The sequence below is a fragment of the Bufo bufo genome, chromosome 2 (genome assembly GCF_905171765.1).
Source record: "Bufo bufo chromosome 2, aBufBuf1.1, whole genome shotgun sequence".
NCBI lineage: Eukaryota > Metazoa > Chordata > Amphibia > Anura > Bufonidae > Bufo > Bufo bufo.
Genome location: NC_053390.1, coordinates 39315086 through 39329083, shown reverse-complemented (window position 1 = coordinate 39329083; position 13998 = coordinate 39315086). Strand labels below are relative to the sequence as shown.

Here is a 13998-nt window from a genome sequence, read left to right as displayed (position 1 = left end):
GCAGATAGACGGATGCAGGGCAGGTAGATAGACGGATACAGGAAAGGAAGATAGACGACGGATACAGGGAAGGAGGATAGACGGATACAGTACAGGCAGATAGAGATGCAGGGCAGGAGAGTAGATGGATACAGGGCAGGTGTATAGAATGATACAGGGCAGGCAGATAAGAGATACAGGGTGGATGCATACAGGGCAGACAGATACAGGTTAGGCAGATACAGGGCAAGCAAATATTTTGATACAGGGCAGGCAGATAGACGACAGGGCAATCAGAAAGAGCTGGGAAACAGTCCAGGCAACAACCAAAACAACTGGCAACAAACACGTTCACAAGTGGTCAGGAACCAAGGAAACCTGCTACTAGGGCAAAGTGCTTAAATATTCAGAAATGAGCAGCCGTGGGCTGAGCACCCATTATTTTAGATGTTTCCTGGTATGTGCACCACTATATCTGGCAGCGAGAGGGACATCGCCTGTACAGTAGGCACGCTAGCTCACATCCAGTTAAAGCTAGACATTGTACAGACTGCCTTTAGTGGTTAACTACCACAATTGTTACCTAAAACCAAGTTGGCTCCCCGTATTTATAAATGTATATTTGTAGCTGTCATAGCATCTTTCTTCAGAGCTTCAGATCCCCTGCACAGCCATAGAGTTGCATGATAAACTTCAGCATGCAGCCACCACTAGAGGGAGCTCAGGAGCTTACCTCTGATATATACAGCCGCCACTAGACGGAGCCCAGGAGATTATTGCATACAGATATATACAACCACTGCTAGGGAGAGCTCAGGAGATTACTGCATACAGATAAATATTGCCACTACTAAAGAGAGCTCAGGAGAGTTCTTCATACAGATTTGTACAGCCAGCATTAGGGGAGCTCAGGAGCTTACTCTATTCAGATATATACAGCCACCACTAGAGGCAGCTCAGGAGCTTACTGTATACAGATATATACAGCCACCACTAGAGGGAGCTCTGAAGCTTACTGACTACATATATATTCAGCAACCACTAGAGGGATCTCAGGAGATTACTGCATACAATATATACAGCCACCACTAGAGGGCGTTTAGGAGCTTATTGCATACAGATATATACAGCCACCACTAGTAGAAGCTGAGGAGATTACTGCAGACCGATATATACAGCCACCGCTAGAAGGAGCTCGGGAGATTACTGCTTAGAGATATATTTACAGCTACCACTGGAGGGTGCTCAGGAGATTACTGCATACAGATATATACAACCACCACTAGAGGAAGCTCAGAAGCTTACTGCATACAGATATATTCAGACACCACTAGAGGGAGCTCAGGAGATTACTGCATACAGATATATACAGCCACCACAATAGGAGGCTCAGGAGATTACTACATAGAGATATATACAGCCTCCACTAGAGGGAGCTCGGAACATTGGTGCATACAGATATATACAACCACCACTAGGGGAGCTCAGGCGATTACTGCATACAGGTATATACAGCCACCACTAGAGGGAGCTCAGGAGATTACTACATACAGATATATACAGCCACCACTAGAGGGAGCTCAGGAGATTACTGCATACAGATATATACAGCCACCACTAGAGGGAGCTCAGGAGATTACTGCATACAGGTATATACAGCCACCACTAATGTGAGCTCAGGAGATTGCTGCATACAGATATATACAGGCACCACTAGAGGGAGCTCAGGAGATTACTGCATCCAGATATATACAGCCACCACTAGAGGGAGCTCAGGAGATTACTGCATCCAGATATATACAGCCACCACTAGAAGGAGCTCAGGAGATTACTGCATATAGATATATACAGCCACCACTAGGGGAGCTCAGGAGATTACTGCATACAGGTATATACAGCCACCACTAATGTGAGCTCAGGAGATTACTACATACTGATATATACAGCCACCACTAGGGAGAGCTCAGGAAATTACTGCATATGTATATTTACAGCCCCCACTAGATGGAGCTCAGGAGATCACTGCATACAGATATATACAGCCTCCACTAGAGGGATCTCAGGAGATTACTACATACAGATATATACAGTCACCACTAGAGGGAGCTCTGGAGATTACTGCATAGAGATATATACAGCCACCACTAGAGGGAGCTCAGGAGATTACCGTGTATAGATATATACAGCCACCACTAGAGGGAGCTCAGGAGATTACTGTATACAGATATATACAGCCACCACTAGAGGGAGCTCAGGAGATTACTACATACAGATATATACAACCACCACTAGGGGGAGCTCTGGAGATTACTGCATAGAGATATATACAGCCACCACTAGAGGGAGCTCAGGAGATTACCGTGTATAGATATATACAGCCTCCACTAGAGGGAGCTCAGGAGATTACTGTATACAGATATATACAGCCACCACTAGAGGGAGCTCAGGAGATTACTACATACAGATATATACAACCACCACTAGAGGGAGCTCAGGAGATTACCGTGTATAGATATATACAGCCTCCACTAGAGGGATCTCAGGAGATTACTACATACAGATATATACAGTCACCACTAGAGGGAGCTCAGGAGATTACTGCATACAGATATATACAGCCAACACTAGAGGGAGCTCAGGTGATTACTACATACAGATATATACAGCCAACACTAGAGGGAGCTCAGGTGATTACTACATACAGATATATACAGCCAACACTAGAGGGAGCTCAGGAGATTACTGCATACAGATATATACAGCCACCACTAGAGGGAGCTCAGGAGATGATTGAATACTGTATTGTCATAGAGTTCAGTGTATAGACAGTATGTAGTGAACATCTCCTAATAGTGGCTGCAGACAGACAGTATTTTATCATTACAGAAGTATGAGAGCGCTGTGTTCATCATAATATTTTATTCCCCAAACAATTGTAACCCTGTGCTTGCGCTTTCTCAGCTTTCTCTTTTTAGTACAGCAATATTCAGTTCTAAGGGAGGGTTCACAACATTTTATGCCTCTGTTTGAAGTATACTTTTTATTATTTTTTTTTTTTTTACAATGGAACTCTATGGTGAGCGGATCAATGTATGGCATCAGTCTAAGGCATCCGTTTAACCTATAAGTTTTTGGTATATGTTAAACAGATGGGAAAAACGTGATGTGAACTCAGCCTAATTTTGTGATTTAACAGATATTACTATTATAATTAGCTGGAAAACAAGTGATTACATTTCCTTGGCTTTCCTTTATCTCGTGTTCTTTTAGTTTTATTTTTATCTCTCCGGCCGCAGATGTCATCGGCAGGACTTGCGATCTGGAGATATGGCGTAATTGTTTACTGTCCATGGACATTTCTGATTTCAGGATTTGGTCCTACGACTGCTACAATCTTCCTCTGCCCCCCCCCCCCCCCCCATCCCCCCCATCAGTTCTCTGTATTCACCGCACATAAGTGTATTCACTGCTGGTGACCAGATTTCAGTAGATGTTCACCTCCCAAATTTGGGACAGACCAGACGGTGCCTCCAACGTTTTTTGTGGATTTTGCACCCCATCCCTTCTTATACGCAACAGCCAGACATTCAAGTTTTAGAACATACCTCCATCCATCACAGGATCAGCGTGTATGCAGACGACAGTCTCCCCTCTGACCTTTCTCGCTCTCCTCTGGGAGGTCCTGTCCACCTTCAGGATGGCCCTGGGCCTCATAATTAATAGCTTTTAATATTTCCTTACCTTCTAGGCTGATTAAACATGAAACATAACCTCAATTCCTTAGAGAGTACAAATCAAGATACTTAAAGGGGATGTCCAGGATTTTAGTATAGGTAGCCTATCCTCAGGATACATTATGAGCAACTGATCGGTGGGGGTCCAACCCCCAACATCCCCGATGATCAGCTGTTGGAAGGGGCTGCAGCGCTCAAGCAGTCGCTGTGGCTTCTCGTTTGACCTGTGAGGTCATGTCCATCAGTCACGTGATCTTTCTGTTGCTCAGTCCCATACAAGTACTGTAAATGGGATTGAGTTGCAATACCAGGCCCAGCCACTATACAGTGTAGGGCACTGTGCTTGGTATACTTTTGTCACGGAACCATGAACCAGACGTACAACAAGAGATAAGTGAAAATAAGAAGGCTTTATTGAAAATAAAGCTGTAAGGCAAAAGTCCAAACGGATGGTGAAACCGAAGCAGAGTCTTTGAGAGGCCAGGGGTCAGGAACCAGAAGGGTAGTCAGACGAAGCCATGATCAGGAACCAGCAGGGTAGTCAGACGAAGCCATGATCAGGAACCAGCAGGGTAGTCAGACGAAGCCAGGATCAGGAACCAGAAGCAGCAGCAGTCTTAGAAGCATGTGAACACAGGAGGACCAAGCAAGGAACTGAAGCCACAGACCTCCTATATATATGAGCTAGGCATCCAGCTCCTCCCAGTGGGAAGGAGGAGCCGCAGGGTGGAAGGCTACAAGAAACCCAGAAACCAAGATGGCCGCCAGCACATGTCAAACGAAGGAGAACAGCAAGAAGGTAAGACCATGACAACTTTGAAGATGCTGCAGCCCCTTCAAACAGCTGATCGCTGATGCTGTGTCAAGAGGACCGCTCATCAATATTTAAGGCTATGTACACCAATTTTTTTGTACTTATTTTCAGCTAAAAATAATTTTTTCAGTTGGTCTTTATTAAAAATATGGAATCATTTTTTGTGTACAGACCTGAAATGCTGTTGTAGCAGCCTATGGATTTTCTCCCTTTTCCGTCAGACCAGGAGCAGACAGACTCCTTATCTCTGCTCTCTGACATTATAAACACTCATTATAGATCAGTTCTTATATTACTGATAACAATGTGGCTTAAATAAGTGTTAATGATCTCTCAGTAGTTTAGAGATGAGGTTTATTAGTGAAAGTACCAGTCACACAGTTAGGAAAACAGTTAACCCTTTGTGACAGAATGGCTCAATATTTTTTAATAAAGGCCAATTAAAAATATGATTTTTAGCCAATAATGAGTAAAATGCAATCATAAACTAAAATTGTCTCAGAAGGTGTACATAGCCTTTAAGGATATGGCAACACTGGAATCTTGGCTGTGTGCCCGTCACACGACTAAAGATCATTGTGCAGCAGGGCAGCCATTGAAATGAATAGGGTGGTAGCGTGATTTGCAGAGTAGCCGTGACCCCAGAATCACTAAAAATCCAACACTGCTGGATTTGTTTTTGATTCTGGGTTTGGGAGATGTACTTTGACACCATTTAGTTCAGTTGCTGCATTGCTATGTAGGGATCTTTGATTGTGCCATAGGTGTCACAGCTGAGATCGCTGTGTAGCCCCAGCCTAATTCTCAGAAAACCCCTTTAAAACCAAATGTCTGTGGGGGCTTGCAGACCTCAGCCAGGATCTCCTGTTTCCTGTAGGATCTCCTGTTTCAGTGTTCCATTACTCTAAGTAAAGTCAATTGGTTTGGATGGCGGGACATCATGGTGGCGCAATGGTTAGTATTGTTCCATTGCAGTGCTGGGGTCCTGGATTTGAATCCGACTATTGACCACATCTGCATGGGGTTTGTATGTTCTGGTGTGTTCTTTTGGGTTTCCTCAAGGTTCTCCAGACACATCCTGACTGGTTTTCTTTGATATTGGCCACAGTGTCACATCAGCCCCTGCCCCCCAAAAAAGGAAGAATGAGAGAGCAGACTTTAATACATGCATGCTTGATGGCCGTTCACGTGGTCAGGACTTTGTCACGGATTCCACCCTAACATTTTCATCCCTTCTGCTCACAACCAGCTTCCAATGGAAGTGAATAGTGTTTTTATAACCCCATCTGTGGGAAGAATGTGGAAGTTCAATCTTTGCGCATGGAGAAGATTGTCCCCATTGAATGGACAGTGAATCCAAAGTCATGTACACTTCATAACCGCGTAGGTGTCAGACCTTGCAGAATTTGCACATCGGATCCTATTACCAATGCCATAGCAGCTGTAGTTCTCCTTCTCCAAAATGGCTGCGGTGGTTGCATCTCTCTTCCCTGAGCTACGGCAGATGGAGAGGCCAGACCTCAGGTGAACGAGTGCACGTCGCATATAGATAATTATAGATCATTTAGATATTCCACACAGTTAATAAACGTCAGGCGGCTTTAGTAGGAAAATCTACCCGTTATGTGCGCGATTAATCACCCTTAGACGTCAGATCCCTTCTCATTTGCCCAGTAAAATCATAAAGCGCTGTCTACTCCGTGAAAACACATGTGCCTCACTGGCAGATATACATACCGCAACGCGGAACGTGAATATAAATACGTCCTTTATAGCCTTCCACGGGTAAGCAAAGTGGCAAAAAGTCTACGGTAAAGATCAGTAAAATATTGCTGTGTACACAAGGCTTTAAATCCTTGGCCCCTCGGAGAAGGTCTGGTCTTCATCTCATCAGGACTCTTTAATTACAGGGTATTAGCTCAGGTGCAGTTCCAAAGAATGGAAATGAAGCAGGATGGGAATTGTCTTTTGCTTCTTTTGGTGCCATTTTCAAGGCATTTTAATGGAGGGAGCTGGTTAGTGTTACTAGGGCCAGAGATCGCTATCAGGGTGCCACTCAATCCCGGAGATATTTACAACCCTGTCTAATCAAAGCCTGGGATCTCCATGAGGGACATGAATGGCTGCTTTAAGGAACAGAGTCTTGTGTTGCTCCTTTGCTCCCCCAAGCGAGACTACCTTTTCTCATTGTACTGTCTGGTCCTGGATGTGAGGGTGTTTCTCATCTTTCTGCTGCCCTATTGCCCCCCATTAGTGAGGCTCTTTGATGTCCCCATGATAAACCTTCCTCAATCTCCAGTTTATGGCTTCTCCTCCATACTAATGATTGGAGGGATTGTGGTCAATGTCACGGGACATTTCCTGCAGGTGTTAACACCATTCATTCCATGTTTTCTCTCCCTGTAATGCTTGAGATAAGGAGAAGTTACTAATCTGGGTTTAATTGGTTCTTTTTTTTTAGCTTAAAGTCTCCTGGCTATTTCAAGGGTTGCTTCAGAAGTTGGCAGTGGGTGGAATATATGGTGTGTCCTCTATGTATAAAACAGGGGATGACTTTAGGTAAGGTTCTCCTTTAAAGGGGTTTTCCTAGAATTTTACATTGATGGCATATCCTCAGGATAGGTCATCAATATGAGATGCGCCACAATCTGCGACTTCGCCCCGCTCACACTAGGTCTAAATAAGTGGGCATGGCAAGCAAGGGGTCGTCTCATTTACCATTTTCTACGCCTGTTTCAGGCATAGAAAAAGGTCTAAATGTAAGACAGCAAGGAAGCTGTCTTACATTTAGAACTAGTGCAGGATCCTCCAAAGTTATGAAGAGGCCGGCGCTTCTTCATAACTTCGGCAGAACCACCGCCAGCTTAAAGGTTTATTAAGACCGGTGTTTTATACCGGTGACCATGAGCATGGCCACACAGAGTTTCACAGACCTGGAGCTACTCTTTCTGACTAATTCTTCTATGGCTGGTAGACGGTGGATTTGAACGAAGTTCTGCACTTATGGCTTCCATATACCTTTGTAGGATGTATGGACCGAGGCTGTCATCATAAGACAGGTGGTCCAGAGGATATCTCTTAATTCCATGGACCATGGATGGACCTGGCAGTCAGACCACCATTACTTACTCTGGTGGGAAAAGCCCTATAAGCTACAGCTGCAGTTGACCTTCCCTGCTGTAGCCTCCTCAATAAAATATCTACAACATACTGTATATTCCTAAATCTTCTGGATGGGTGGGCTGACTAATGACGGACCAGCTTGTACACATTTTACATGCCTTAGCAGATTTACTGAACGCTGTAGCACCGCAGGACGCCATGTTATTTCTCGTAGATCTGGCTATCTTTTATATATATATATATATATATATATATAGGTTTGGAACTGGTTATGTTTTCTGATTGTTGGCCTCGTCCCAGCTCCCCCACTTCCTCCAGGCCGTCCGGCAGGAACCTTTAGTTCATTTTAAGTGACCGGCAATCGCTCTCCGGGCAGTCGTAAAAATTGTAAATATGCTGAGCAGATGTGAGCTGTAGATTGCTGCATTATCTTACGGGTTCTCCATCTTCCGCCTCGTTCTGGTCACTTTTGGTATTGCTAGAAAGCTGAAGAGTTAATATAGTACCCCGCTGTGGCCCAAGATCTTCTGCTCTCCCTACTGGACAAGACCATGATCTTGTGAGTAGGACCTCTAGGCCTTCTCTTATGTAGCCAGCCATTGATTGACCTGATACATCAGAGCTTTAATGTGCCGGTCACTTTCTTGTGAACTGACCCTGCTGTCCAGTACGGACTGATCATGTGCTTGATGGATCCCATGCCATGGTGAATAGGAAAAAGAACCAATGGTGATATTATCCCCTCGGGACCCCAGTCTATTAGCCACAATGGACCCAGAACATGTGCCATGTTTTCTTGGCTGATCTGGCCAGTATAGAGCACAGCAAGCTAGGCATTTGCCCTACAGCAGCCTCTTCAGGAGACATGTGGTATTACATGTTGGCCATTGACATGACTGAACATCCTTGTTTTACAAGGGTGGCTCAAGTCCTCCAGAAAGGTAGTTGCTCTTACGGCTTTCTGTTGTGGTTCACTGAGAGGTTTCGGACCCTCCTCCATAATCTCCATATGCCTAATTATATGTCCTGTGTGTTTTTTTTTGATCGCTCTTATTAGCCAAATGACAGAATATTTTTTTGTCTGCCATTTTAGCTAATAGGAGAGTAGGACTGTCCCATAAAGTGAAGAACTTACTTAGGGCTGCATGGCCCGTTGACAGACCCTCTTTAAAGGGATGTTGCGGTGGACTGGTGGGCATAGTTTTTCATTTCTGGTGCACGGACAGGCAAAGATGCACCAAATTTATTAAAGGGAATCTGTCAGCAGGATCCACCATATTAAAGCAGCCATAATTTCTGGCAGGGCTTACCCTGCTGATTAAAACCATATCTTTCATCCTTCAATCCGTTGCTGCATTTAGTAGAAGTGAGTGTTTTGAAAAATATGCAATTGAGGTCTCAAGTGCACCTTAACTGCTCTGCTGTGCTTTACTGAACACCCCCCCTTCCCCTTCTCCACATGGACACCTGATTCTGTCCATCAGATGGAGGGTGAAGTGTCCAGGGAAGCAGATTGGATGAGCTAAGGTGAATGGAGGGGCTAGACCCATCCTCTGTGGACTTAAGCCCCAATTTGCTTAGTTATAAAAACACATATTTCTCTTAAATGCAGCAACGGATCATGGATGAAAGGTATGGTCCTAATCAGTAGGGTCAGCCCTACCAGGCATTACGGCTGGTAGGGTTGATCCTGCAGACAGATGCCCTTTAAAAAGAGAGCTTTTGGTGCATCTTACGATAACATTCTTTGCGTTAAGAATGGCGGATGAAATGCCAGTCTCAGTAAATTCCCTCTATGTCTATGTAGTGGATCTGGAGCGCGATAGTTAAAAAAAAAAAAAAAAAAAAAAAAAAAAAAAAAAGTTCCGACCCCCGTAAAAATATCTTTCGATTATTGCAGAATGTTGGATTTAAAAACAACATAGCGTTAAAAGATGGACACCAGCGGTATAAATATATTTTTTTTAGCATAAGGCTCACAGGTAGGTAAAAGTGAAAAAAGAAGCCATACTCGCCCCATGGCTGCCGTTTCAACGCTGCATCGGTCCCCACTTCTCTCCACCTCCTGGTCCTGGCTCCAAACATCGCAAATGCCATCAAAGGCCTGCTTCGCCAGTCACTGGCCATAGCGGGGACCCACCCCTGCCACTGATTGGTCCTTTCCTATTGTTCCCAGCATGTGAGCGTGGATTGATGAGTGTGTTTTTTTTTGTTTTTTGTTTTTTTTACCACCAATGAGCCATATATATAAAAAAGTAATACTGCTGGACAACCCCTTTAAGAAATCCATCCCTCTCATGATAAGACCTCAACCTGTCATAACACCAACGTGCTGCGCAGCAATGTACAAAGTTGGTAATGATCACTCTCTTCTCCATCATGGAGACCCGCCATATATATATTCGTTCAGTATCCTTGACCCTCACCTAAGGTGGTCGCAGGTTAGGGTTACACACAAGAAATATAAATCTGATATTATAGTTACAGTCTCCGTCCACCACTGGTCTGGACCAGTTTGCAGCCTCCCGATATGCGTCAGGCCGGACGTGACAAGCGGCGGCGGTAACGTGCGAGCCTTCTCTAAGGCTTCCCGTCCGTTATGGACTCACCAGCCCAGTGACAGCGTAAACGTCCACTTAGCTCATTAGCGTAATAGTTTTAATGACGGTGAAAAGAAAACACGATTAGTGATAATTTCCCGACTGAGAGATGAATGACTCCACGCACACAATTCTCCTCCTGAACCCGACGTGGAGCTTTGATAGATGCGGTTCAGGGTGAAAAACGACGATCCGAGCCTGTGATACAACCCAGGGTATTGCAGCTACATGTTCAGACACCATGTGGACTCTTTACAAACGTGAGAATGGCCGGGGTCCTGTGGAGGGTGAAGGGGAATTTATTAGACAGGAAGGGGGTACAATTAGAAGACAAATGTGTTTGTCTTACTGTTCTGTACACTCCTAGCTATGTGTGCATGCCTTTAATTCCACCAGGAAAGTCGTTCCATGTAGGAGAAAAGGCCATTTACATGGCTAGACAGCTTCTTTGGAAACCTCTACGTAGCTTCCCATACCGTATGTAGCCAGGCGTCGCCAAAATTTTCATTGTTGGTTTGTGTAAGGTTAAGAAAAAAACATGGCTGCTTCCTTCTACAAATAGCTCCTCTCTTGTGGCTTTGTGTAGTATAGAAGTTTTCAAGTGAATTCTGCTGAGCTGCAGTACCAGACACAGCCCATGGAGAAGAGTGGCGCTGTTTAGGGTACTTTCACACTAGCGTTTTTCTTTTCCGGCATAGAGTTCCGTCACAGGGGCTCTATACCGGAAAAGAACTGATCAGGCATATCCCTGTGCATTCTGAATGGAGAGTAATCCGTTCAGGATGCATCAGGATGTCTTCAGTTCAGTCGTTTTGACTGATTAGGCATAAGATAAAACCGTAGCATGCTACGGTTTTATCTCCGGCCCAAAAAACTGAAGACTTGCCTGAATGCCAGATACGGCATTTTTTCCCATAGGAATGTACGCCGGATCCGTCCTTCCGGCCTGCGCTTGCGCAGACCGGTAAAAATGTGAAAAAAGATACAAGACTGTCCGCATGACAAGCAGAGAGACGGATCCGTCCTTGCAATCCATTTGTGAGACTGATCCGCATCCGGATCCGTCTCACAAATGCTTTCAGTCAGCGGCGGATCCGGCGGCCAGTTAAGACGACGGAACTGCCCACCGGATCACACCGCCGCAAGTGTGAAAGTAGCCAAACATTAATTCTGTCCCCGTTTACATGAACTGCTTTAATACCAGAATTCTTCTACAATGTTATCAAGTGATTCATTTCTACATCTCTGCCTGTCAGTCTTTACTGTAATTCTTGCATTGTATTCCAGAACCAGGAGGATTAGGATGAGAAATGCAGTGTTGGCTGTTACACCTTAAGGGTCCATTCACACGTCCATGGTGTGTTGCGGATCCGCAACACACCCGGCTGGCACCCACTATAGAAATGCCTATTCTTGTCCGCAGCTGCGGACAAGAATAGGACATGTTCTATCTTTTGCGGAGCTGCGGACCTGAAGATCGGGGCCGCGCTCCGCAAATGCGGATGCGAACAGCACACTGTGTGCTGTCCGCATCCATTCCGTCCCCATAGAGAATTAATGGGTCCGCACCCGTTCCGCAAAATTGCGGAACGGATGCGGACCTATTTGCGGACGTGTGAATGGAGCATAAGATAAAAAGGAATAATATGGCTTCCTTTTCCTCTATTAGATTGCATGATGTTTATGTTCCTATTTGCGATTCTTGCACAAGGGTCCTCTATCTGTATTTGCCCCCTGTTTTATACTATTACCGTACTGTCATCTGTCTTTACAATTTATAATATTGTTTCCTCTTCAACAGAACCGTCCGGACTTGGGATGTTTCCAATGATAAAAAGCACAAAAGTATCTTTAAACCTAGATCAGCACAAGGTAAACGAGTCATCCCAACCTGCGCCACGTACAACAGAGATGGCAAACTTATAGCTGCTGGATGTCAGGATGGCACTATACAGATCTGGGATCGAAATATGAGTGTAAGTTATAAAGCAGCATCTTTTTATTTGCTTTTGAGTGCAACATTGATGAATATCAAAATGTGGGGTGTAAGCCATGCCCATTACAGTCCCCTATGTTTTCAGTTACTGTACTAACCAGTTTAAAAATAAAATCTTTTATCATGTCATATTCTGACAGCCAAACTGTTTATGTTGATGGGGATCTAAAAGCAGAAGCCCCCTAGATTGAAGGGGCCTAGGTGCTTCAAAGTGAGCAGTGTTTAGCATGGTGCCATACAGATCTAAGACTTGAATAAGTATAAGTTAAAAGGCAAAATCTTTTTTATCTGCTAAGGTGTGCAACATTGAACATCAGAATGTGGGGTGTAGGTTATGCCCATTACAGTCCCTGATCTATAGAGTTTATTATCGCCACTGTTCTTTCCATATCACCAAACAAAAGGTACAAGACCCAAGATAACATGATAAAACTACCATCTTTATTGAAAATTCATGTTAAAAATATATGATAAAGCCACATAAGATACAGATAAAAATTAAGAAGTTTGAGTCAGCTTGCAAAGTACAGATAATCACAAAATCGAATCAATTAATGGTAGTAAAGGCAAGTGTCAAAGGTAACACACTGCAGGGCGTCACTAGTGTCCCTTCATAGCAAAAGTAGCAGCATTGCTCACCCACCACATGTTTTGCCAACGGCTTTAAAGCTGTTGGCGAAATGTGCGTCAGGAGTGGTGGGTGAGCCGTGCTGCTACTTTTGCTATGTAGGGATAAAGCAGACAACCCCTTTAAATGGGTTTTCCAGGATTTTGATACTGATGACCTATACTCAGGATAGGTCATCAGTATCGTATCGTATCGTATCATATCGATGGGGATCCGACACGTGGGATCTCCACCGATCAGGTGTTTTGAGAAGGCATTCCTGTGAGCGCCATGGCCTTCTCTGTGCTTACCAAGCAGAGTGCCTTACATTGTATAGCGGTTGTGCTTGGTATCTCGCTCAGCATAGAAGTGAATGGGGCTAAGCGCTATACCAAGCACAGCCGCTATACGATGTACTGTGCTGTGCTCGGTAAGCACAGAGAAGGCCACGGGGCTTACAGGAGTGCCGTTGCCTTCTGAAAATTCCGGTATCGGACCCCCACCAATCGAATACTGATGACCCGTCCTATGGATCATTATCAAAATGCCGGAAAACCCCTTTAAGCTTTAGAGCAGGGATGCCCAACCTGCGGCCCTCCAGCTGTTGTAAAACTACAACTCCCATCATGCCCTGCTGTAGGCTGATAGCTGTAGGCTGTCCGGGCATGCTGGGAGTTGTAGTTTGAAAACAGCTGGAGGGCCGCAGGTTGAGAATCACTGCTTTAGAGCATACCTCTGGTTTAAAATAAAAACATCTATCATGTCACATTCTTACAGTTGCGGTTTTTACATTGCTGGAGGTCTATGATCGGATTATTATATTGAAGGGACCAAGGTGCCACAAAGTATACCATGTATATGATGGCACATTATAAATCTGGGACTAAGATATACCTGTAAGCTATAAGGCAGAATCTTTGTATCTGCTCATGTGTGCAACATTGAAGATCAGAATGTGGGGTGTAAGCCGTGCCCATTACAGTCCCTAATCTCTACAGTTCTTGATTGCTACTGTTCTTATCAGTTAAGCTGTAAGACATATCTCCAGATTAAAAAGAAAAACTTCTATCATGTTACATTCTGACATAGTTTTACATTAGTGTGGGGTCCTTGATCTGAAACCCCCAGGATCGCTAGTTTGAAAG

At 44.5% G+C, this 13998-nt stretch overlaps 1 protein-coding gene across 3 annotated transcripts in view; it reads left to right on the top strand.

Moving 5' to 3' along the window:
• The window catches only part of WDR70 (WD repeat domain 70), a 234086-nt gene that overhangs the window by 109003 nt on the left and 111085 nt on the right, over nt 1-13998 (top strand). For all 3 annotated transcript variants that reach the window (XM_040420963.1, XM_040420961.1, XM_040420960.1), the window contains one exon: nt 12052-12226. In XM_040420963.1, the coding sequence (XP_040276897.1) occupies nt 12052-12226 (175 nt within the window). The remainder of the gene's footprint in view (nt 1-12051; nt 12227-13998) is intronic.